General features: G+C 36.3%; 2 protein-coding genes across 10 annotated transcripts in view; both read right to left on the bottom strand.

Moving 5' to 3' along the window:
* Positions 1-14,717, bottom strand: part of TTC21B (tetratricopeptide repeat domain 21B) — a 36,401-nt gene extending 21,684 nt beyond the window's left edge. For both annotated transcript variants that reach the window (XR_010987386.1, XM_068138709.1), the window contains exons 1-16: positions 14,665-14,717; positions 14,349-14,478; positions 13,147-13,257; positions 11,961-12,127; positions 11,142-11,264; positions 9,776-9,933; positions 9,303-9,387; positions 7,766-7,864; positions 7,057-7,249; positions 6,006-6,103; positions 5,128-5,328; positions 4,539-4,668; positions 3,957-4,114; positions 2,053-2,277; positions 966-1,204; positions 590-662 (exon numbers count right to left, since the gene is read on the bottom strand). Coding sequence is in view for 1 of the 2 variants with exons in the window: in XM_068138709.1 (XP_067994810.1) it covers positions 590-662; positions 966-1,204; positions 2,053-2,277; positions 3,957-4,114; positions 4,539-4,668; positions 5,128-5,328; positions 6,006-6,103; positions 7,057-7,249; positions 7,766-7,864; positions 9,303-9,387; positions 9,776-9,933; positions 11,142-11,264; positions 11,961-12,127; positions 13,147-13,257; positions 14,349-14,478; positions 14,665-14,685 (2,211 nt within the window). In the remaining variant the exon portion in view is untranslated. The remainder of the gene's footprint in view (positions 1-589; positions 663-965; positions 1,205-2,052; positions 2,278-3,956; positions 4,115-4,538; positions 4,669-5,127; positions 5,329-6,005; positions 6,104-7,056; positions 7,250-7,765; positions 7,865-9,302; positions 9,388-9,775; positions 9,934-11,141; positions 11,265-11,960; positions 12,128-13,146; positions 13,258-14,348; positions 14,479-14,664) is intronic.
* A 1,078-nt stretch (positions 14,718-15,795) lies between these two features.
* LOC137441333 (sodium channel protein type 1 subunit alpha) overlaps positions 15,796-25,301 on the bottom strand; it is an 87,916-nt gene continuing 78,410 nt past the window's right edge. For all 8 annotated transcript variants that reach the window (XM_068138698.1, XM_068138701.1, XM_068138704.1 and 5 more), the window contains 5 exons: positions 22,081-22,134; positions 21,617-21,754; positions 20,012-20,116; positions 19,398-19,668; positions 15,796-19,047 (listed from right to left, as the gene is read on the bottom strand). In XM_068138698.1, the coding sequence (XP_067994799.1) occupies positions 17,879-19,047; positions 19,398-19,668; positions 20,012-20,116; positions 21,617-21,754; positions 22,081-22,134 (1,737 nt within the window). In that variant the 3' untranslated portion in view covers positions 15,796-17,878. The remainder of the gene's footprint in view (positions 19,048-19,397; positions 19,669-20,011; positions 20,117-21,616; positions 21,755-22,080; positions 22,135-25,301) is intronic.

Raw genomic sequence — 25,301 nt, 5'->3', positions numbered from 1 at the left:
AAGACCGTGTGGCATTCCTGCCAGCAACCTGCTATGCCCAGCACATGAGTACCCCAAAGCCTCTAATATATAGCAGCAGCACTCACTCCCTACTTGGGGTACAACCAGTTGTGAGTAATTAATTCACCGCCTCTTTGGCATAACGGCTCTTGTTGAGTCTCCCTGCCCTGTGTGGTCGAGCACCATTTAGTTCCTGGGGTATTCTCTTTCTGTTAGTCCTCCCAGTTTGCATAAAATAATTAAATTGTTATAGCTGCCCAAATGTTGTACATTCCCATTGTAAATGTATTCTAACCATACATTGAACCTTTTGATATGTTTTGGCAATTTTCATATTAATAAAAGGTTATTAATATTCTAATATTGCTATGTCCTTTATAGAGGAAATATATTCCTTTTGACACTGGGTCAGTTATTAGAACTGAACTTAGCACAGTACATTTTCAACTAGTAATTATGTCTTTTTATAGGTCCTGATGTACTTTGTTTGCCAACTATCAATCAGTCAGAGTCAGCATGCTACACTGTCTCAACATGCCAAAGTCAACAAATTACTCAATTATTCTATTAATTTCTAGCAAACACTTACCTCTTGAATATTCATGTATGCATCACCAAGAAGAAGAAAAGTATGAGCACTTGGCAGTTTTTCTACTAGGTCTCTGGAAACAGAAGACAGAACCTTGCTCAGTATTTAACATGTCAATACTGGTATATAAATAAAAACAAACAGGGTACAACAATTTTAATGTCTCCAGATTTTAGTTTTTCTTTTTTTCTGAAAGTAAAACCCGCCTTTCCAAAATAGGACTTCCAATTACTGTTTTAAATGTCACAACACTTACAGAAATTGATTCATTATGTCACCAAATATTTGACTTATTGTAGTAAAAAGTGAAAAAATGAGCTCACAGTGCTATCATTAAACATCTAAGAAAATACATACATACGACATAAACTTTTACCTATAGCAGCCAGCATATAACTTCTTATCTTTCCTGTACTGAAGATAAATATCTGCCATTTTTTGTTTAGCTTGCACAAAATAAGGCTGTTCAGGTGTAATATTTCGGAGCATAGTCAAGGCTTGTTCAACATCTCCTTGAGCAATTGCCAGATCTGCATTTGCAATTGTAACTCTCAGTTCCTCAGGCGTTCCAGAAAATTCATTAATGGCGTCTTGCAGTATTATAGCAGCTTCATGCTGCAAATAATAAACCCATTAGAATTAATGTATTTCCTGTTGCTGAACAGTCAAAAACAAAGACCTCATAAGCAAATGAGTGTGTCGGTATTACACAGATCAACCAAGAAACCCACAAAAACATAGTATCCATTTGTCTATTAAAGTGTTTTTTGGGGATTTTTTCCTTGATTTTGTAAATAAAGTTTCTGTGATATGAATGACCAGAAAAACTTTTAGCAGAGAAAATAACATTTGCACTGCACATGTACAAGGAGATGCTCAAAATTCAACTGGACAATGCCTTTAGCATTTCGCTCTACCAGGCCCTGCTTTAAGCAGAATGACCTCCAGAGGTCGCTTCCAACTAACACAATCGTATGATGGCCTCTCTTACGTTCTTACACATGCGCAGTGTCCTACTGTGTATTAAGGTAACAGCTGGTAGTTAGGATGCTGCTACACAGAAACATGGACACGATCAAAAAATATTTCTAATGGTATTCTGACAGCAAATCAGGAATCTACATGCTGGCAAATAAACACCAACAGCATCTCCTCCTCAAAATTAAGAGGTTTTAGAGACTCATAATTGAGCACCTGCAAGCAGATTTGTCTTTCCAGTTTGGTGGGGCTTTTTTCCATTTGGTTTGTTTCTGTTTCACCTTCTACCCCTTCTCTCTTGTACAATTTAACGTAAAAACTATTAAGTCATAGATGAACATCTTGGAAATTTTACCAAGAAAATTCTCTCAGCAAAAAAAATGATGGTTTTCTATTCTGAACTAATGAGAATAGACACTTCTGTTAATGCAAAGAGGAAATTGCTTTCAGGTATGTATTACTTCTAGACACATCTGCTACCTTACCTGTTCACCATTCAAACGATGAGCTTCTACTAACTCTAGAAAGACAGACACGCGATCACTTGCATCAATCTCATTTATTTTTCCTTTAGTTTTGGAGGAAGCTGTAGGTTTTCTCATTCCAGGCAAATTCTTTGCCATCTGCAAGGTCTTAATAGCTTCTGATAATTCTCCCATCTTCTTCTGGGTTTGGGCCTTAATTAAATGATAAACAGGATGCTCTCTCACCTAAAAAAAAAAATATAATGAGATAAGGAGCTTCCAAATGTTACTTTATGCATGAAAGAAGATTTTTTTATTTACTTTTTTAAAAACACTGACCTTGGTTCCTTCTTTCCTTCAAATACATCCAATTTCAGTAATTTACTTATGAAAACACCAGTATGCAAACTAGTTATTGAGCAAGTTTTTAATTAAGAAAGAAAAACTATTACATGAGATGAGACTTTGGGCAGGAACACATTCATTACGGCATTATTCAAACCTAGATTTAATGTTTAGGGATTTTGAGTATCACCCACACTGCTTAACACACACTTCATCAGGCTATTAATGGAATAGTTATACAATTTTTTTTGGCACAAGTTCTGCCTGTCATTTCTCTACTTTCTCCAAACATACTTCACATAAAAAGGGAAGGTCAATAAGGGAAATATAACTGTGTCTAAAGTTGTAAGCATGTCTGTGTCTCCTAAGAGTGTGACAGATTTAGGCTGTGCCTTTAAGGAAGGACAGCTACTGAAACACTCTAGCTGAATGTTTTTGTGTAAAAAGGAAAACAACAATAATTCTAAATTAATTTCATTGGTAGATCAGTGGGAATGTAACTTTAGGATTTTTAGTTTTAGGTTCAGTCTGTTGCAGTCTGAGTCTGGATAGCTGCTGTCTTTCTTGCTGGAGCTGACCTTGAACTAATGAGATAAGGAACTAAATCTTTTCTTCCCTTAACATATGCTTAGAACTAACAGAATTCCCCTTCATAATTACTTTTCTCTCTAACCCTCTTTGGGAAAAAAGGAGGAAGAGCGAAAAGGGGGTTTTGGGGGTCCTGGGCGGGGACCGGTGCCGGCTCGGCGGTCCCGGGGCCCGGCTTGCCCGCCGGCATGAAGTTGGCACTGCAGCCCGCCTCCCCGCAGGCGGTACCGGTGGGAGGCGGCCTGTTGGGCTGGCTGCGCGGGTGCTGCCTGGGCAGCTGGGTGCTGTTGGAGTAGAGGGAACTACATAAACTTCCACAGGTGTCAACAAATCAAAAATCCCATACTGTAATGTGTTAGCCACAAGAAATAAAACTGGTGAGGACCACTGCAAAAACAGCAAAAGTTTTCTAATACAGTGCTTAATTTACCAAATTTGCTTCTGAAGAGACAAAAAAGATAGACAAAGATGTAACATTAGTACAGACAGCATAGCATATGCCTGTGATCTTAACATTTAAGAGTGCTTAAAGCAGCATGAATTGTCAAGAGGCAATTCCAGACCCTGTGTGATCACCTTGTGCACTTGTACATATAATCATTGCACATCTGTGCAAAATGTCCAGGAACAACACTGCATCACTCTTGAAGCCCTTCTATGGTGGCTTTTGAAGACTGTTGCAAAGTTAATATGTAATTACAAATTCTTTCCATGTAACAGGTTTTTAGTATTTACTTAAGGATTTGAGAAAAAGCTACCATTTGTTTTTTCTGTATTTCAAAACAATTTCAATATATCAAAATAAGGTGTTAGTTTTGGCATTATGGTTATTTCTTTGATAAAAATTCAGATACCACATTCATATAAACATTTAGATATTAAAATGGTAGTGGAAGAGTCATAAAAAGTTCAGTTCAGAAATTATCTACAAAAATATACCACTTCAGAAAATTGACTGAATAAAAATAGTTTCATTCTTCTGTCCAACTTACCTCAAAATTGTAGCTTAGACAAAGTTCCAAGGACTGAGAACATAATTTAGTGTTGTTTTGAGCCAAATACACCTGGGCCATCAGTAAGTGTGCATCAGCATAAGATGGATTCCTTTCAAGACAGTAATGGAGATGATTTTGGGCTGCTTCAATATCCCCTAGGAAATTTAGAAAGGGAAAGTGAAAAAGTGTATATAAAATACAGAGGCTAGAAATACACTACTTATTAATTATCCACCAATTTTATATTTTTTAAATAGTGAGCTTTTAGTGAATAACAGCGTATACAAAATATTATGTGACTATGAAATTAAATCAAACAAGGACAAAGCTAAGATACTTTCTGATTGTTCCATCTGTAATCATTCAGAAAGTGATCTTTTGTGGAAGCAACAGATAAAAACAATACCGTATTTATATGTCTGTACAATTAAAATCACATACAAATCACAAAGGCAGTGCAAATATTCTTTGCTTATCTGCAATGCAGCACTCAGCAGCAAAAGAAAATATTTATTATGAAAAGTAATTTTTCTATATTAAGAAAAGAGATGGATAGCTGACTATTCACACAGCTATTACCTGACAAGTATTTAACTTTTGCAATTAAAAAGACAGCTTGCTGAAGACCAGGCACAGTTTTTACCACAGTTTCAAGAACAGAAGCGCAGTGGTTGAGAAGAGGTGAAGAAGACTGCCCAGGACTTGCAGGCTGTGAGAAACAAACAAATAAACAAACTGAGCAAAAAGCAAACAAAACCCAACACTTTGGTTAACATATACATATTTCATATTAAATCTGATCTTCACTTTAAAGTCAAAAGAGCAATAGCAAAGCATTGTTATTTTCTTCACCCCAAAGCCAAAAACTCTCACTGTGGGGGAAAAAAAAAAAAGTTTTAAATTTAACAGGGCAATTTCTTGATATCAGCAGGAACAGAAGACAGCCTTGTGGACTTTGAAGATGATAAAACACTTCAGACCTCATATAAGCTGAAGTCAGTCCATAAATATTTTAATTAAAGACTGGCATAGTATCTTAAAACACAGTTTTATTTCACATTTTAAGAGGTAAAATCTTCTAAATTTATTGATTCAGGATTAAACTATCTCAAAATGAAATCCAAGAATAACTTCCACTTTCAGACAGACGTAATATACAGCTGCTTACCTGTGCTGGGCAAAAATTAAGGTATTCCCTAATGATTTCTAGCAAGAAATCAGGGTTTAGTTTCTCAAAATATTCCACACCAAGAGGAAAACCCCGCAAAGATGAAAAGTGAGTATCCAGAACATTATTCAATAAGGCAACAACTTCTTCTTGTTTCTTGTATTTTTTCATAGCCAGGACTGCATGCAAGAAAGATAATTCCTACAGAAAGAAAAGAAAGAAAACAAAATTCCCTATTCCAGACACATTAATCTGTTACTCATATGAAACTACAATTATTGTTAGTTCTTTCTTCTTGATATTTAAAGATAGTGCAAGACATTTAGTATGTTCACTGTAAAAGACACTGATTATTATAATAGCAATGCATTCCTTTCATTTGTGCAAGAAGCTCTAAGTTTGAATACAAAACCCTGAATATAATTAATATCCCTCCCTTCTCAACAGCTCAAATTTATATTCAGAGATAAAGCTCTGCATGAAGGCAATGATGTTTTTTTCTCTGCAAGCAAACAGCCTTGTATTGCAAAGGTAAGCAGGTTCTTCACAGAAAGAGTGATTGGCCTTTGGAATGGGCTGCCCAGGGAGGTGGTGGAGTCACCATCACTGGAGGTGTTTAAGAGGAGACTGGATGGGGTGCTTGGTGCCATGGTTTAGTTGATTAGATAGTGCTGGATGATAGGTTGGACTCAACTTGGTTAATTCTATTCTATTCTAACATGCTAACTTAGATTGACAGGAAGAAAAACTGAAACTTAAGAGTTACTGGTACTCAATAAGAATGCTCTGCATTGACTGAAATACAGAACATGAAGTAGCTGGCAGACCACAATTCATATTGTAAACAAAGCATTTTAATGAAAGAAGATGCCTCCTACCCCAGATTCCTCAATGGCCTGTTGAATTTGATTAAGAAATTCCAACTGCTGCTCTGCGTCTTCTAACTGCCCTTGTATTAGCTGACAGCGGATAATTCCTGTAACATATTAAACCAGTTTACTGCAAACTCATCTTCTTACTCAAGCACATACCTTGTTTTTCAGAATCAACTTCTTCCCCTTTCAACCACTTCATAAAATGACATGGGTACCAAGAATAGATCAAGACTTATGCTCATGCAGATTTTATGTACTTAAATAAGTACTTACGTTATGTGCTTAGGATAGGCATTACATGACTGATACATTAATAAATGCAATGCTATAAAGCAGTTTCATGGAAAAATCTCATCCCTTACACTACAAAGTCTGAAACAGTGTATCTTCAACTGCTTCTAGACTAAGCAGAACCAGCATAAAGTTTGGCTCATAAATTCATGATAAGTACAAGAAGTAAAATGAAATTAAACCCCCCACACACTCTCCAAGCACACACACAAAATGAAATGTTTTTGAAGGCAGATTAGAAGGAGAAAGAATGCAGGGGGAAAATCTATGAAGTATGTATGCCATATTCACTCTCTATGTTCTTGACAGCAGTAAGACTTCACCACAAGTATTTTTGCCTTTTCTTTTTTTTAAAGTATCAGATGTGTTGACCTGATTACGTCTTTCAATCTAATTTAGACATACATAACAATGGACAGCTTGTTATTCCAAATGTCCTTGACTTTAATTTTTGTACTGCCTAAGAGTTCTCAGACACTACATAAATGTAATAGATTTTTTAAAAAAAGAAACAAAACATACAAATAGCCATATCCCTATCCCTACCATTACTTTGAGAATTCTAATTTAGAAGAGAAAATTTTCATTTGTCAAAAGACCAATGTACACATCCAGTGAGGCTAAACTCTTGCTGCAAGAAAGCTAGCATAACATGAATCAAGCAGTACTGCCCAGTGCTTCTGTTCTAATAGTTTTGGATTTTCCTAGTAGCATCGTCTGTGTCTTAAGACCAGTAAAACAAAAAGATAGTATAACACCTTACCAGTTAGAGCAGAAATATTTGTTTCATCAAGTGTCATAGCATTCTTGTAGTGCATTAAAGCTTCCTTCACTTTTCCTTGTAAAATCATTTGGTAGCCAAGTTCAGTAGCAATTTCTGAATCGTCTGGTGCCAAGTCAGCTGCTCTTTCAACTAAGGTTTGCGTATGTTGAAGGATGAGCTGGTTACGGCCACACTAATGGTAGGAATAATCTTAGAACTTTACGTTCTTATTTTTCAGAATTAGAAAAGCACACCATAGCAGCTGAAACAACATCTCACATCAGACTAATAGAACCTGCAATACCTCTTTAAAAAAATGTAACATTAAAGCATGCTGGATTTAAACATAACTATACAGTAAGGAATAGCTGATAGTTACTTTGAATGCTATGAAAAATACAAAGACCTTCAGTTTCAAGGCTATGTGATTAACTTTGTCACTTTCCTATATTAAGAATAAAGTTGATGGACAGTTTGTATTTTCTTTTAAAAGCAAGCAGTAAAAATATTTTTGGAATGAGACAGCTTAAATAGTGTAATTCATACTGAATGTAAAACCTTTAAAATTTCATTACCAAAGGCTTCACAAATTAATCTATTTCAATTACCTGCAATCTTTTATTTGTAGACTTTTAAAACCTGACCATTAGAAAATAATACAGGATATATAGATAGTTGTATGCTGCTTAAGAAAAAAAAGCATACTTACTGTTCTACTGAAAGCTAAAGCCATTTTACAGAAGAGCTGTGAATTACGTGGTTCTAGCCTGTCCAGTGCTTTAATTAGGTCTCCCAGTCTAGCAGAAGCCTTGGAGAAAAAGGAGTAACACAATAAGTAACAGAAAGAATAAACAGAGCTAAGTAAAAACTAGTCATGTATTTTACTATGCAATATTATCTTCAAACTTGAACTCGGAAGTTGTCAGGACTAGGAGTTAGATTTGGGTTAGAATTCCAAGAAAAATACTTTAGAACAGTAAAGTGACAATATAGTAGTGTCCTCTATATATGCTCTAGAACCATGAAATACTTGAGTTGAATCTGATATAAAAGAAGTCTCATAAAGCACGATAGTCTGAGGAATATGATCTGTGAATCTTTTTCAGGCTTCAGTGTGATACAGATAACCAAAACCAAAGCACTTCCAGTTGCTCCCACTTTTAACATAATATATTCTCAAACCATGTAAGATACTTTAGGTACTTCTGGGGTTGCAATAATATGATTTTAGATGTAGACACTGGGATCATGTATCATGTGACATTTTACCCCACAGTCTTTTGTTTATACCCTCCCGTGTTCAGCAAGTTTCATCCCTGGATGACTTTATTGAATTGGAGCTAGCAATTATTACTGTCTCTCCCTATTTCCTATGAATTTGCGTAAGCAAGACTTAAATTTGATTATAAATACACTAATGACTGAACAGTTCTTTGCAATAACTAAAAATGCATTGAACAACCTAAAATACCTTTCCTTGCAGAACTTGAAAAAAAATCCTACAGAACACTGACAACACTTTACTTCTGTGTTTCATAAAATTCTACTTCCGTTATGCCAGCATTTTTGTGAATAATGAGAATAAATATTTTATTATCTTTATGATTTTGGTGATAATTTAGATACTGCATTTTAAAATGTTCTGAAAATGTATACAAGCATTGAATGTACAAAATACAGGCATAGATCTTGGGAGTAGAAGACAACAATTCTTAGGAGTTAAAAAAGCCTCTCCATAATTGGCAACAAAGGGTTAACAAAGCAGTTTATACAACCTAACATCGCAGAGTGTGAAGTGACTATGACACCCTCAAAAAAAATTATCAATACAAGACCTCATTATTTCCCTTATTTGAATTAATAAAATACTTTAATGAAAAGCTTAGAATAACTTATGAATTTACCAAAATAGTATTTAAACAATAGAACATTGCTTTCATAATTCAAATCAACATAATTTAATTAACTTTTAAGAGGAGATTTCTCTTTGGTTTGATTCCTATTCTTCAGAAAGAGAGAGGTAAAAAAAATCACACTGGCATCCCTTGGTAACTTGAAACACCCCAATAATAAGCTAGAGCAATCATCTGAGCCAGAATAGGTGAATATACCTCTTCCTGCAGATAATTAGTGTAGCACAGGACCAAAAAAGTGTATGAGAAGACCTAAAGAAGACAGTGCATGTGGCATCCAGTCACTACAAAGGCTGGGTCATGCTCAACGGTTTGCTACTGAAAAAGACTCACCGCAGATATATTTCCTTCTCTGCACAGGTAATACAGGGCCTCCATTCTTATGGCTTCTAAATTGAAGGTATCTTTCTGCAATAGCCTAAAGCCAAATAAAAGGTGAATATACAAAAAAACCAGAACAAAACGTTTATTCATTCATATTTTATCCTAAAAGGGGAAAAATAGTATTGTGTGTTGCACAGGTGCTTAATGTGTGTGAAGGTACAGTTTTGTTGCTTCATGACCATCTCAAAAAGACACTCATCCACTTCAAACAGATGCGTGTATTGACGTAGTATCCTCACTGAACTTCCAGGATGTGTTCTAATAAAACTTAATTTAGTTTAAATTTATTTACTTTAAAACCTGATTTTAGCTAATTCAAATTCATGACAAATGAATGGAAACATATCTACTTCTGTTTCAAATTTTCCTAGAGTGTAATTATATCAAGAATACAATTTGTGGCACGCTACTTCATACTCAACCTATGTGCTGTTTCAGCTGTCTGCTCCCAGTCCTGCAAGGCTAGCTGTAGCTTCATTTTCTTTATCAAAGCAGGTATGAAGTTTGGGAAGTTTGCAATGATTTGGTTCACAGTTTCCAAGGCTCCTGAATAATTCTGTCGGACCTCAAAATACTGTACCTGGTAGAAGAAAGAGAAGTTACATCAAACGCCTGTACACTCATGTAGGTGAGACGATTCAGAAGCTCTTTCATACAGAAACCAGGAAAAAGAGATAGTGAGAAAGAGAAAAAGTGCATCATTTTAACATACTTCAAAAAAATACAGACATGCAGGAAGAAATAGTTACAAGCTCAGCTCATAAGAAAAAATTGGAAATTGTATTTAGTGAATCAATATTCCACTGCAGCAGTATTTATACTAGAGAATACTACAAGAATGCTGCAAAAATTCAATATTATGTATATGCAAACAGGGATAGTCTACCAATACTGCACAATTCAGGCATGCCTCTGTCTCAATCTACAAAGAAAGCGAGACGTCTAATGAACTTCAGCTACTTGTTAAAACTAACTACCAATTGTTTAAAATGGGCTGTCAACCAAATAGAATATAGAATAGAATACAGAATAGAATAGACCAGACCAGACCAGGATGGAGTAGACCTTAGAGATCATCGGGTCCAATCTATCATCCAACACCACCTAATCAACTAAACCATGCAACCAAGCACCCTATCAAGTCTCCTCCTGAACACCTCCAGAGATGGTGACTCCACCACCTCCCCGGGCAGCCAATTCCAATGGGCAATCACTCTCTCTCTGTAGAATTTCTTCCTAACCTCCAGCCTAAACCTCCCCTGGTGCAGCTTGAGACTGTGTCCTCTTGTTCTGGTGCTGGTTGCCTGGGAGAAGAGACCAACATCCGCCTGTCTACAACCTCCCTTCAGGTAGTTGTAGAGAGCAATAAGGTCTCCCCTGAGCCTCCTCTTCTCCAGGCTAAGCAACCCCAGCTCCCTCAGTCTCTCCTCATAGGGCTCGTGTTCCAAACCCCTCACCAACTTCGTTGCCCTTCTCTGGACACGTTCCAGCAAGTCAACATCCTTCCTAAACTGAGGGGCCCAGAACTGAAGAGTCAGTGTATTTTTATTGTGCTGGTAATCAATTTGTGCGATACCTGTTTCATATTCCTTACACAATTTCATAAATATTTTCAAACATAATTTCTGCTAAAGACTAGACTTCTCCTTTGAACAAAAAGTGTGCCTAAGCTGGATTTACATTCCTTAGACAAGCTAACTCATGGAAAAATCTTCTCAGTATCTCTCTAATCACTCCATAAGACTAACACGACATTCAGGAAGCTTTAAACTCATGAAGTAAACTTACTTTACCAAGCAGAGCAAAAACATCATTGCCTTCCTGCAATGCTTCATCAAAATATTTCACAGCTTTTTTAATGTGAGTTTCTTTCCCACAGGTGACATCAAGCCATGCTTTCAAAATTAAGCCCTGTAAACAAGATAGAAATTGGAGTTCTTCACTAACTAGGTAGTAAAATGGGTATACAACATACAGTATTAAGTAGAAATAACCTAAAAATAAAATAGGTAAAAAAAAAAAACCAAACAAATGAAATTAAGCTTTCAGAAACCTTTCTAAAGCCTCTACTAGAATGCTGATGCCTGTAAAGATTCTAGTTAATGCTGATACCTACAAAGATTCTAGTGAATGTTGATGCCTGTATGGAAAAGCAGAAGCGATTACCACATTTAAAACTTGTATGCTCAAATTAATTACTCAGTGAAACCCTAGGCAAATTTTGCCTTAAACAACTTCTGAAAATGTAAATCCCTGATCCTCTGGGTATTTTTGTCTCCCTCTCTAGTGAGACTATCCTGTTGATTTTTTTTGCTAGGAATTATGATGCTCAGGATCAAGTAGCAAAAGGGGCATAACTTTATATTATTTCCATTGGTAAATGCAGACCTCTCATTTATTAAGTGAAAATAAATACTTAGCTGACAAAAATTAAATCCTTATGGGAATTCTACTTGGTCCTGTTAAATCAATTTATGACATTAAGAAAGGAAACATTAGAACATAGAACAGTTAAAAAGGAAACCTCCAAATAGTACTGATGCAAAAAATCTAGCTATGCAGCATACACGTTATTATTGCTATTATATGGAAGGGAAAAAAAATTACCTCTTTACAACCACCAGAAGCTTTGATCATTCTATCTACATATTCACGTGCTTTGTCCTCACGACCCAGATGCCACAAAAACAAGCCAGCAAAGTACAGAGCCTGCTGTCCTGCTGTTTTACGTTGCTCCTTCATTTTTGCATCCAACTCTAGAATAGCATCTCTATCTGGAAAGAATTTGTACAGAGGTTTTGTTGACAGCATCTCAAAATATTACAAAAGGCTTCCAAAGCAAATGTTATGTTCTGTATTATACACTGACAGGCACGCAGACAATTGCTCCCAAGTAAAATTTTTAATAAAGACACAGATGACAGAAAAGGATTCCCATCAACATGGCTATTTGTGCAAGAACACTATTTGTTAAACCTTAGCTTTGTAGCTGAGATCAAATAGACAAATGGAAATCTGACAATAAGGCTTCCACCTATACCAGTGTCTGACAAATAAGTAAACAGCTAACTATACAGAAGCCCTAAAATACTGAACACAAGACTACCTAGCTTCAGAATCCCTGAAAAATGCATGATGTGTTTCTTAACACTAAGACTCCTTATCTTACATCCTTATTGTTATTGTCAGTTATTCTCATTGGCTTCATCCCATGTAAAAATTTCATTTGATTTACCCACATTTGTTTCTGGTCCTTTTCTAGCAAACCATGGCTTTCTCAGAGGGTCTTGAAATACATGATTTCACTGCCCTCACACTCCTCAGGCACTCAATTAAGAGTGCCATCATTAGTCAGAGCTGTTTCATGTCACACTGCTTAACAAAACTGTCAGTTTTCAGACTGAAGAAAGGAGTAACAACATTCACAAAATTCTTTTCTCCATCTTCAAGGTCAGGCTAACTTCAAAGACAGAAATGATGTGGCTTTAATGACTTCTGAAATTGCAGTTCTGCTCAAAGCGCCAATATCAGACAAGAGTGAACAACAGTCACAAGAAGCTTGATTTAATTATGTTTTTCCACAGGAGATGTTTTCTTCATGGTAGATAAATCAGACTTTGGGGTTTTTTCATGTTTTAGTGTACCGGTCATTCTTACTTTTCAAAGTTTTATGTTTTGGTATTTCTTTTTACAATCATGGAGTCACTCAGTTCAGTACTAGATGTGAAATGTCTAAAACTCTCAGACCTTCACACAGAGCTAAAACATGAAGCAATATTCTTAATGACCATACCTGGATTTGGGCTCTTTTTATGGGCATAAATCAGAGCCATCATTGTACAAAGTGACATCTCCTGTTTGTTTTTAATAGACTCCAACTGTCGAATACCTTCTTGGATGTCACCTAGTGAAAACAAGCACAGAATAAGCTATAACATTTTTGAAGACAGAGCATATCAGCAGCAAACCTCAATCTGACTTAATTTTTCCCTTTATTTTTTCTTCTATGTTTTTGGTAATTCTTTCTTCCCTACTTTCTTCATTATTCACACATTCATTTTCACTTGTTTGTGCAAGTCTTTCAAACAGACACAAGAAATAAAAAAAAAATCTCAAGGCAGAGAACTTGAAAGGATTTATGTGCTAGTTCTGCCAACTGCCATAAAGATGAAAACGTCTTTATTATTTGTTTTATACAGGGCATTGAGCAGCTCCTTTTGCTCCTATTTCTTTATATAGCCAGGATTTTGCCTTTTTTGTGGGAATCTTTTGAACATCAATAGAAGAGACAGTATCTCCGAAAACAAGAATGTAAGATTGTAAAACAAACAAAAGTCAGGGAGTCTGAGAAAAGATACATCACCTCAAAATCTTTTAAATTATTCCTAGCTCACTGCCACAGTCACCCTAGACTTTAGTTTAACTATGAGTATTCTGTGACATTCTTAAAATATGGGCTCAGCTAATTGAATTTTCCAAAACAGTTCAATGTACACAAAAATCCTCCCAATAGATATTAGCTGTCAGCTCCTCCGAGGCAGATGGATACAACAAAGCCAGATATAGCTGCATTGACGGGAAGAGATAGTAGGTGGAACAAGTTAACTTTTTGTTGTGACAGAATGCAACAAGCATTTGATCTGGCCCAAGTTCCCTCCCAAGGAATCCACTTATCTAACCTACACTCATGTAACCATTAAAACAAACAAACGAACAAACAAAGACACCTGCAACAAACAAAACACAACAAAACAATTATTTATTTCATTTTAGCACTATGTGGTCTAGATCAGCTTAATTCCAACGGCGGGTGCAAGGAGAAGTCAGTGACAGAGCATTCAGAATGGTACAACACGGAAGCATTCAGACTCCGTAACAGTTTTCTTTCCGTGCAGCAGACTAAGAACTGATGCTTGTGGCAGAAGGACCATCAAGGTTTTGGGAAAGCGGCGGAGGCACTGACTGAACACAACAGGCTCCCCAGCCCCTCATTACCTGCCCGCAGGGTGCCGTAAGCCCGATAGAAAAGAAACACCGGATCGCTGCCCAGCCGCGCCAGCGCCTCATCCGCCGCATCTCGGACGTGGTGGAAGTAGCCTTCTTGGCAATAATAATTGAGCAGGGCCTGCGGGAAAGGCAGCCTCGATTTACTCGTGCAAACGTCTCACCACGGAACGACAGGAGCCCGCGCCAAGCAGGCCAGATCCGCCCCGTCTGGCCACTCGCCCTCCTGCCCCAGGCTCCACCCCAGTGGCCGCAGCCCCTGAGCAGCCCCAACACCGGCGGAGAGGTCCAGGGCGCCAGCGCCCACCTGCTGCACCTCAGCGTCCATCGTTGCTACCCAGCACCGCTGGAGAGGGGGGCGCCGGAAGGGCCGGGGATAGGCCAGCAGCACGCTGCCATTGGCTGGGCAGAAGTAGCGCCCACTGCTATTGGCTTAGAGGGAAAGGGGGCAGGAGAGACACGGGAAGCAAACCAGAAGAAAACGCCTGCCCGCGCCCGGCCGCCGCGGCGAGGGGGGCGGGGCCAGATGGACGGGAGGTGGTGCCGCGTTGGGTACTAGGCTGCGGCGTTTGAACGCGCGTTGGGCGCCGCTCGCCGGCTCTGAGCTCGGTCCCGCCTCAGCGCTGCGAGGAGTGCTTTGAGAGTTTGCTTGGTGTCTTGGGGCTTTTCTGGCTGGACCGATGACTAAATGGCCCACACCTCATATGTTGCATGAACGTATGCGATGTATGTAAGCATATGAAATGAACATTTTCAGAAATGCACTGAAGCAATTGATAGAGAATAGCCAATAGCTCCACTTTATGGCTGCATTTCATTTTTCTGGGTCAGTATCCATAATAGCTTCTAGGAATGTGGTGATTCCAGGGATATTCTTAAAAATTCTCGAGGAAAAGACCCTGAGGAAAAGACTAACGATTATTCACTCTGACAATGATTCACCTTTTTTGTATATGCACTTGAATACAAGAAGTTCTGTAGCCTATTAGTGAGTAGTAGCTAGCAAGAAAAACTCGTTCTCATAGTCAAGGTCGGTGAATGTCATGTACCCAGTACTATTTTCAACCCTCATTTTCTCTTCGTAAACTCATGAATGCTCAGTTCTCATTCCTATAAATGCTCTGAGCCTCCTGGGACACTCAGGACAGCTCTGGTATTTTATGGTTGAGTACCCCACTGTATGGAGCTGCTGCATGAACGGGTGAAGTTACTCAGGGCAATACAACTGATAGATACAGAATCACCACACTCGGTGTCTAACACACATGTAGAAATTCCTAGTTGGTGCCTAACAAGCAAGTCTCGGGGATTTGCTTACATGCAAGAACAGTAGAGCTGGCTGTAAAGGTTTTCAGTATACTCTCATTCTGTAGTTCTAGAAACTTATATTTTTTTAACATATTAATGTCAGACAATAAAGACAAAAGGAAAATACAATAAAAAATTGTAATATTTATTATTTTGGCGCATCAGTAATGTTCTTTAGCATCAGTTAGGGTAATAGTAGCATTTTCCTGCATGCAGTTCACTAAGACAGTATTAGTCAATAATTTTATTAAAAGTAATCTATATTGAATTTTTCTGTGTAAGAAACAGAAAATGTCCTGATGTGTTGGATTATACAATTTTGCTACTTTGTGAAAAATATTGTGGACCCAAGATAACATTTAGAACTGTGCTAGTGCAGCATGAAACAAACAAACAAACAGTCTGTGAGTAAATATAAGAAAATTTCAATTAAAGAATCTGTGAAAGAAAAGTTGTATTTGAAAACTTATGATGCAGGCACTGCTTAGACATTCAATTTGACTTTACACCATTTGCCAACTGCAAAAAAACTTAAGGTTTTTAGAAGCAAATTATGAACTTATTTTGCAGTAGTTATTGACATGTTTGCAAATATTGTAAAAAATAAGAACCTACAGCTATCCATTCTCTTAGTTATACTTTGTTCTCTGGAGTTCTGTGAAAAAGTGCTGTGGACAGAAAGTAACAAAAAAGATGTGAGATCAACCTGAAGATAAAATTCAGTTCTTGTTTTATGTACATAATGCTGAAAAATAAAATAAAATAATTTTTTTACAGTATTTATAGTTGCTTATAAAATTCTAACATTATTTTCAACAGATTTAGTAGTTTTCAACATGTCTGTACAGTTTGGATATACACTGTATGATTTTCACTGAAAATTAACGAATGTAAACCAAATAGGCTCCTAAGTAGCTGCAAAATATTGCTAAATGGTATGGTGGACTGAGGACTTGTTCAATAGTTTATTTAGCTCTGACATATGGCTTCCCATATTTAAGAATCCTGGACAGTCAAAGGAACAGCAGCATAGGCAATATAAACATGCATTGACAGCATCCAAACTATCTATAATGGTAGATAATACATAATTTTACCTGTTGAATGCTTGCACACTACACTTATTGTGGTACATATTTGATGCAATAAATGTGCTAAGGTCATTATCTGTTTGCTCAAACATGCACCACAGGTTAAAAATTACTATTTACATAGCAGAGGGCTTTTCATTAACATGTACAATAGCATCGACCTTACTGAGAGCTGAAGATGGCTAAACAATACTGCAGGATAAAGCAGAAAAACTTTATAACGGGCTTCTCTTGATCAATTTGGAGGGCTGAGGCAGATTCATTTAGTATTTGTATGCAGAAAGATGTTTGACAAAGACAATCTGTGACTCCAGACCTAGAAAGAAGTTTACGCTTTCTGAAACTTAATTGACTGTGTGAAAAATAACTTGTTTCTACTGTTCTTGTGAGTTATAGGGGACTTCACAGGCATACCAAGACTTGTTTGGACATAAGACAACATGAGTACATTAATTAAGCACCTCAAAATCTGTTATTCCTTTCCAGAAACACTGTGCTAAAAAAATCTGTTGTTCTTCATGACTTAATGTTATTTTCATGCATGATCTATAAGTGCAGCATGCCTTCATGCAAATCATTTCTGTGTGTATATTAGTTGTGTAATAGAACACCTGGTCCTTGTACCTGTAAAGGTGTACTTAAACCCCTTCCCCAACAGAAGCCCCGTTTACAAAAATAGTCACATATAATAAACAACATATGAGTAAAAATAAGATGAATCCACCAACACATATTTTGTAAAAATATGACATATGTGGCAGTTGAAATGCAAACAGTGGATAGAATTACCATATTGTTTTATGCTAAACACTCAAATACTTGGTTTGCACCCCTTTAACTGGTCCCTACAGTCTGAGTAGCCATTTTTTCTCTCCTCTTCAGCAGTGTCAGCTGGTAGTGAGAACAGTAACCTCCCGTCAAGGTTGTTTCCCCATATCGCAGTCATGGTCACTGACAAGGGGTCACTGTCTTTTAATAGGCACTGACCTTTAATGTACAGTATATTTGTAAAAATTTTCAGTTTGGCATAGACCTCCAGCAGAAGTCCTGTTGACACAAACACATGATCCTTACAGGCTGTGAACTATTTTGCACACAGATGATTTTGCTTGCTATTTACTTTTATTTCTGACCATCTTTTTCTTCCTTTTCATGCTTTTCTTTGACTGGCCTTGTTACACGATCATAAGAAGGTGGACAAACTGCTGTTGATGCAGTTATATCAGTTTTCTCTGTAAATGAGTTTTCATTTAACTTGTCAATAAGGATTTCATCTTTCATACCCTGACCAGCTCCTCCTTCAGTTTTGTTTTTGTTATAGATAAAGGAAGCTTGTTTTACTGTTCGTTTTAGAAGATGACGTCTATAAGCCCGTTGAATAATGACAGCAGATACTTCCTCCTGTTTTCGTTTCAATGTGGTTGTAATTGGTTCATAGGAAGCTTTTGAAGGATTGGATGCCATAAAGCGATCTTCCATCTGTATTCTGAGAGCATCCATCTCCCCACTTTCCCCCAGAACACGCTTTGTGAAAGCAAACAAGATGTCAAGGCAGTGAATTCTGTCACCGCTTACCATGGGCAGATCCATTGCAATAAGCTGGACTTTGTTTGGTTTGGGTAGGTGAAGAGGGGGCTCAAGTGCTGCTGCAAAATCAGAGAGTTTCTCAAATTCCATGAATTGTGTTGCATCAGGATCAAACTTCTCCCAGACTTCATAGAACATCTCAAAGTCATCCTCACTCAAGGGCTCAGCACTTTCTTCAGTAGCAACACCGAAGTTCTCCAAAATCACAGCAATGTACATATTCACCACTACCAGAAATGATATGATAATGTAGCTGACAAAGAAGAAAATCCCAACAGAAGGATTGCCGCAGTCACCTTTCACAGAACTCCCTGGATGAGCTTTGTTAGGGTCACAGTCTGGCTCCCCACTGTTAAGAATTGGGGCTAGCAAACCATCCCAGCCAGCAGATGTGGTAATTTGGAACAGGCAGATCATGCTGTTGCCAAAAGTTTCAAAGTTGAACATGTCATCTATACCAGCTTCTCTTTTAACGTAGGCAAAGTTGGACATGCCAAAAATCGCATAGATAAACATGACCAGGAACAGCAGCAGCCCAATGTTGAATAAAGCAGGAAGAGACATCATCAAGGCAAAAAGCAGAGTACGGATGCCCTTAGCGCCTTTAATGAGGCGCAGGATTCGACCTATTCTGGCAAGTCGGATGACTCTGAATAGTGTGGGGGACACAAAGTACTTTTCAATCATCTCGGCTAAAAACATACCTGAAACAAACAAACAAAACCAAAACAAACTCAAGATTACCACTTGATCTCTGTATCAACAGAAATTTAGAAAAATAGTTTAGTTCATGGTTCTCTGTAGTAATTAAAGATATTCTGTAGATTCCACTTGCATGATTTCTGTTATACAAGTTAATATTTGTAGGTGCACTATATGTTTAATGATTATAACATTTTTATAGTTGGGTTAGGTAAATTATTAGATAAAATGCAAAGTTACAAGATTAGTTGTAAACCTCGCAACAGCAAACCCCAAGCTTTTAGCTCTATTCTAGTAAAAGTTCACTTTATATTCATTTTGCTCTCTGTTTAGTTTAATAAACAAAACTTACCTACTATTGAGAGAATCACAACTACAAAATCAAAAATGTTCCAGCCTATAGTGAAATAGTAATGGCGAAGTGAAATTAGTTTTAAGACACATTCTCCAGTGAAAAGTACAATAAACACCAGGTTTATCCAGTATAAAATATTTTCCATTTCTTCACTCTGGTCATCAGTTTCTACCATCATAGTAACCATGTTAAGACAAATAAGAATCATGATGCTGATGTCAAATACTTGCTGTGTCACAAAATCAAAGACCATGCCTTGGAATTTGTTCTGAGGAGAAAAGAAAAAAAGAAACATCCAGTACAAACTGTAATTGCTTTTTCCTTTCTGCTAGAAGAAAGTAGAAAAATTCATGCAGTAAGGCCTATTAGACTTCAATAAAAATGTGATTAGTGCATGCAACACCTTAGTTCAGTCTCCTTTGTATATTCATACAGAAAATGGTTGCAAGGGAAAGAAAAAGATTTTTTGCTGTGCTTTCATTTTCTGTTTTTACTGACATACAGTAGTTAATATTAATTTTTACATGAGCATATTTCTCATCTTTCTCTATCAACTAAAACTAAGCTGTTAGTGAATAACTATGTTGTCTGAAATATATAAATAAGTTTACCCCTGGTCTGGGTATAGGTTTCTGTGGTTTTTTGGATCCCAGCTTTTTCATTGCATTGTAGTATTTCTTCTGCTCTTCTGTCATAAATATGTCTTGACCTCCAAAGTAAAGACATGAAATCAAAATTGATTATAATCACATTTATATGTAGTTTTGAAAAAATGCATAATGATAAACTAGATTGATTTATTTCTTTATTTAATAAAAATCACTAAGATTGAATTAAGAAAAATCTCTTTGCTATCAAATGCAGCTGACTGTGTTTAGTCAAGAAGTTGTCTGGACATCCAGTACTGCATTTCATATAATATGGCAATGCAGCATTTTTCTGCAGTTATTTTTCCTGATCTCCAAGCAAATATTTTTGGACATCTTTTATAGAAGAGACACAGTAAACACCATCTGAGATAATTTTCAATAGTCTGGGCTGCTCAGTACTGTCAATTCTGAACTGTAATTTTACTGGAAAAAAAAAAAGGAAGCAGAATGAGTCAAGTTACCAGTACATGAATGTTAGTGCCTTAGGTATCTCTAGTTTAGCAGTTACATTAACATTTGGACTCACAGCTTCTCAAAAACTGAAAGGTTTTTGAGAAGATGAATTATCAGACTTCGGGGAAGCTGAGCTGAAGACTGAAGCACTGTTGACACTGCTAGTAGTAAAATGCTCTGGTTTAAGGCTTTTAGCTTGATCAGGTTCCATGTTCCAATAAAGTCAGAACTGGTCTTTGGAGTCTGACAGCAAAGATAAAGAGAGAATTATTGATCTTTCCTGATAACCTAACTAAAATCCACTGTCTGTAGTAACTTTCTTGTAGAGAGAGCTTGAATGAAAATCCATCAAACTCCACATACACCTTGAAGTAATTTTTTCCTGGATAAAATATACTTGCAGACATCTAATTTCAGGAATGTTTATGAACATAAAGACCCAGATGCAGCCTTTTTATGGATGAGTGTTTGGGAAGCCTGAAGACACTTCCAAAAATTTCTCATTAGTAACATAAACTCAAAGAAAGTTGATAAAGTCCAGTATAGTAAAATTAAACTAGTAATTCATAGCTGCTTTTGTTCTTTAGCTTTCACTACTTTATCTATTTACAGAAAGCAATTTTGAAGATAAGCATCTGATACTCAGACCATCTATACCAGTGAGATTATCTGTATCTGTACTACAAAACAGTAAAAAATGGCCCAGAACACTCCTGTAGAGTTTCAGATCATCCATCACCACAAAGTAGAACTTGAACACTTAGGATCATTAAAAGAGCATTTGTAGTAGTATGATGAAATAGTGCTTTATTTGTCATAACCAGCTAGCTTGCCCCCTGCCCTCCCCCCCCTTTTTTTTTGTGTGCGTGTGTAAAAACAGATGACTTGAGGAAGCCTAAACTGGACATTGAGAACAGAAATGTCTGTCCCATTCACTATAATGTAAAATCTTATGTTGTTAATGCATACTACAACTTTGTAAGCTTTTACATCCTAATATACTTTAGCTTTTTAAATTTTGAACAAATATTGGTGGTACATTTTGTATATATTGTGTTTGAAAAAATGCAATATTTTATAGTATCTTTAGAAGATAAATGAAACAATACTTATCTTCTTTTTTTGCTGATTGAAGTTATCAATAATGACACCAATGAACAAGTTGAGGGTGAAAAAAGACCCAAAAATTATAAAGATGACAAAATACAAATACATGTAGAGGTTGTCTTCATACTTGGGTTGCTGTAATACCTAAGAAGAAAAAATGTGTAAATATCATTCCTAAGACTTCATGTGAAAATTTCAACTGAACAAGCAGCAACCTTGGACAAAATGTCCTTACTGTTTTGTATTTGGACAGTGCTCCTGTCAACATGTGTCAATGCATTTCATCCATTCCCTTTATTATGGACAGCATCCATCAGTTTGCATTCAGTTTTCCACAATTTGTACAGCAGAATCTCATATTAATGAATTAATTTTTTAATGATTTTAATTTTGTTTCTTTCTGTTGTATGGATATGGATTGCTTTTGACAGATGTGAAGAAAAAGAATTCATCGTATTTACAGTACTTACATCTCTTGAGTCAATAGCTGCATACATAATATCCATCCAGCCCTTAAATGTAGCCTGAAAACAGTACAGACCTGTTTAAGCATGGAGCTCAAAGACAATTCATAATATTATTTCCAACTGAGTACATCATTTTGTCTCTTGGCTTTCTTCACAGTTGCTCATTGGGTACAATACTGTGTATCTATAATAGCATTTTAAGCAGCAAGTGTAATTAACTTATTTCTAATTAATTATAATAAATGATCATTTTCATGGACTAAATGTTCATCAAATTACATCAGCTACCATGATTATACATAGATGAGAAATAGCCTTATGTAACTGAGTTGCCACCAATGAAGACTGATGTTCTGGCAGAAGGTTTGGACTAGATGATCTCCAGATTTCCCTACCAACCCCTGTCTTTCTATGATTCTATGGATCATCCCTTCCTCTCACATTAGTCAGAAAGGTGGCAACCAAGAAAAATGAAAAAAAATTGATCAGCTCACAAAAGGTATTTTCCTATCAATGAGAATTTTGATTTTTCTCTACTTTGAAATACTTTGCCTGATTTAGTAACTGTATTTTCACTTTAAATATGTTGTAGACCCCTCAGCTACATCCTGAGACAAACTGGTAAGAAGATGTGTTTTATGTGCATCAGACACTTAATATGCCTCATAGGTGGCAGCTTTAGTGAATTTTATAGCTATTTGCTCTGAGTAAAACCTGCAGAATTTTATATTTGACAGTGAAATCTAGAGCACTTCATCTGAGTGATGAAAACAGGAAATATTTTTTTCTGTTGTGGCAATTAGATCTTTTTAGACTAGGCAACGTCTCCAAGTAGAAATCACCCTGGTTTTAATCCAGTTGTGCCCAGAATAAAGAAATTAGATACTTCTCTGTCATTTAATCTCTATTATAAATTTGCTGAACAGGACTGCATATAATTTATTCCTTCATATTCCTTGCCATAGAAACCAGTTGCAGAAACAAGTCAGGAATGGAACACTCTTCATCTATGGTTATTGCTGTCTCCATCATCTTGCGGTTTCATTTCTAGTGAAGGTTTCAAAAAAGCTTTGCTTATAACAGCAAACAAAGAAGTTGAATTCATCCTGAAGTAAATTTAAATGAGAGGGAATGATTTTTTTTTTTTTAAATTTTAATTGTTTTAAGGAAAAGAGGTCCCTTGCACTTTTGAAACAGTGGAATACTAGAAAGAGCATGATTATCCTGAGATGCAAATCCAGTATGCAACAACTTCACGTCTTGGGTACAGCACAAAAAATACAAAGTTTAGGCAGCTTTCAGTCAATAGTGAAATCAAAGTATGGTATCAGAGGACCAATAAATCAACAATAAATCAGAAAGGTGTAGAATTCTCATCTGAAGAATATAAAATCCTTGTGAAGTATTTGCACTGCAAGGGATTAGGAGAGGTAGGATCAGCTTTATTTATTTACTTAATATACATTTAAATTATTCTCAGAGACTTTTAATGATGGACAGTTCACAACCTGTCTTTTTTGTTTCCTAGTATCTTAATCCTTCTGTTGCCATGTTAGAGCATTGTTACTCATAATCATTAAGTAACTGGGAAGAGCATGTACAGTGCCTTTATGCAGTGCCTTTGATTTGTTTTCAATCTGATTGTTCTTGCCTTTCTTTAGGCTGTGCTCACTGTTCCTTCAGTCTTTCCATGTATATCTTGTTTTTCAGAACTCTGATAATTTTCAGTATTTTCTTCTGAGATTTCTTCCACTAGTTCTTCTCTTGAAATAGCAATGAAAACTGGACTCAGTAGTTTACTGAGCACTAGATTTCTTTCTGTCTTGATACAATATTTGCTCTTTGGGGAATATCATAACTTAGGTTGAAATCAGCACTTCAACCTGAAAGAATAAATTAAAATAATGGGCATACCTTTATGTCAGAAAGATGATATAAATAATAGAGTGGCTCTTCTGCAAAGTATGTGCTGTTGCCTCAGATTCAGAAACATGATGCTCCTTGCATGTCACTCCAAGCAAGGTGAAATTATTGTGGGTGTTTTTTAATGTATTGCTGTAGCCTAGACTAACTAGAGTGAATGGGAAGAAACCAGACTGATTTAAAAATCATAAGCTTTACCATCATCAGTAAAGTACTCCATTATAAATGGACAGTAGTTTCAGCTGGCACTAAGAAAAAGAGCTGAAGAACTGAGCTTTATTAGTAGTATTAATTATTTAAAAGGCAATATGAAAAGTATGTGAAGGTGAAAAAAAAAATGAATACAACATGTTACTATCCTGTAGTTCAAAATATCTAAAGTAAAATGTGTATTTTCCAGAGTTTCACAAAACCATAAAACTTCACCATTATTGATGAAACTAAGAAAAAAACTCCTAAAATGCAATTAAATAATTGTCATAATAAAATATATTCCCTCATCATATTATTTGCTTTATTCTAAATCCATTCTGAAAGTCAGTAGGAATCAGTGTATGATTTCCACTTGTTGAGAACTTTGCTATATGAAAAGTAGTAAATAATGGAACTGGAGGTTTGGTGTCAAGGCATCACATTTAGTGAAAGAGTGATATTTCTACTGTATTCAGCAGAAGCTTAGGCCTGCTTATGGTAGGCTGAAATTTATCTGAAACACATTTTCTGTACCAGAAGGAACTTATTATTTGGGCATTTTTGCATACTGAATAGAAAATAACACAGGAATATGACTAAGATATCAAATTCTTTGCTTGGTGGTTGTTGGTTTTTTTTTTTTTTATTATTCAAATAGTAAAATATGTTGTGTATTCTCAGTGACACTAAATCAAGTGTAATCCATTAATTCGTTTAGTTACAGCAGTGTAACTGAAAACAGCATCTGTTTCAAATGTGTTTTTTGCTCCAAGAAAATTGGAAAGATATATATTTGAATGCAGATTCAAATGTAGTTAGGAAAAATCAACAAAAATCCCTCAATATATTTTTCTGTTGTTAAAAGTATGCAAACTTTTTTCCCTGCTGAATAAATTCTGATCAAGTTATATGTAATGCTAGATTTTCACCACTCCATTTCTTTACCAGAAATGACTACCAAGAAGATTCACATTCCCTTTTGGGCATACAACAGCATCTTAATTTCAAAATACTAGCCTGTTGTGACTTTGAACTCATCCTAATCCTATAGCCTTAGAATTCACCTTCTGATATTTTACACAACACTTTGCAAGATATGTCTTCAATAT

Source organism: Melanerpes formicivorus, unplaced genomic scaffold (assembly GCF_026170545.1).
Source record: "Melanerpes formicivorus ecotype bairdi unplaced genomic scaffold, bMelFor1.0.p_v2 SCAF_5, whole genome shotgun sequence".
NCBI lineage: Eukaryota > Metazoa > Chordata > Aves > Piciformes > Picidae > Melanerpes > Melanerpes formicivorus.
This window is presented reverse-complemented; position numbering and strand designations above follow the sequence as displayed.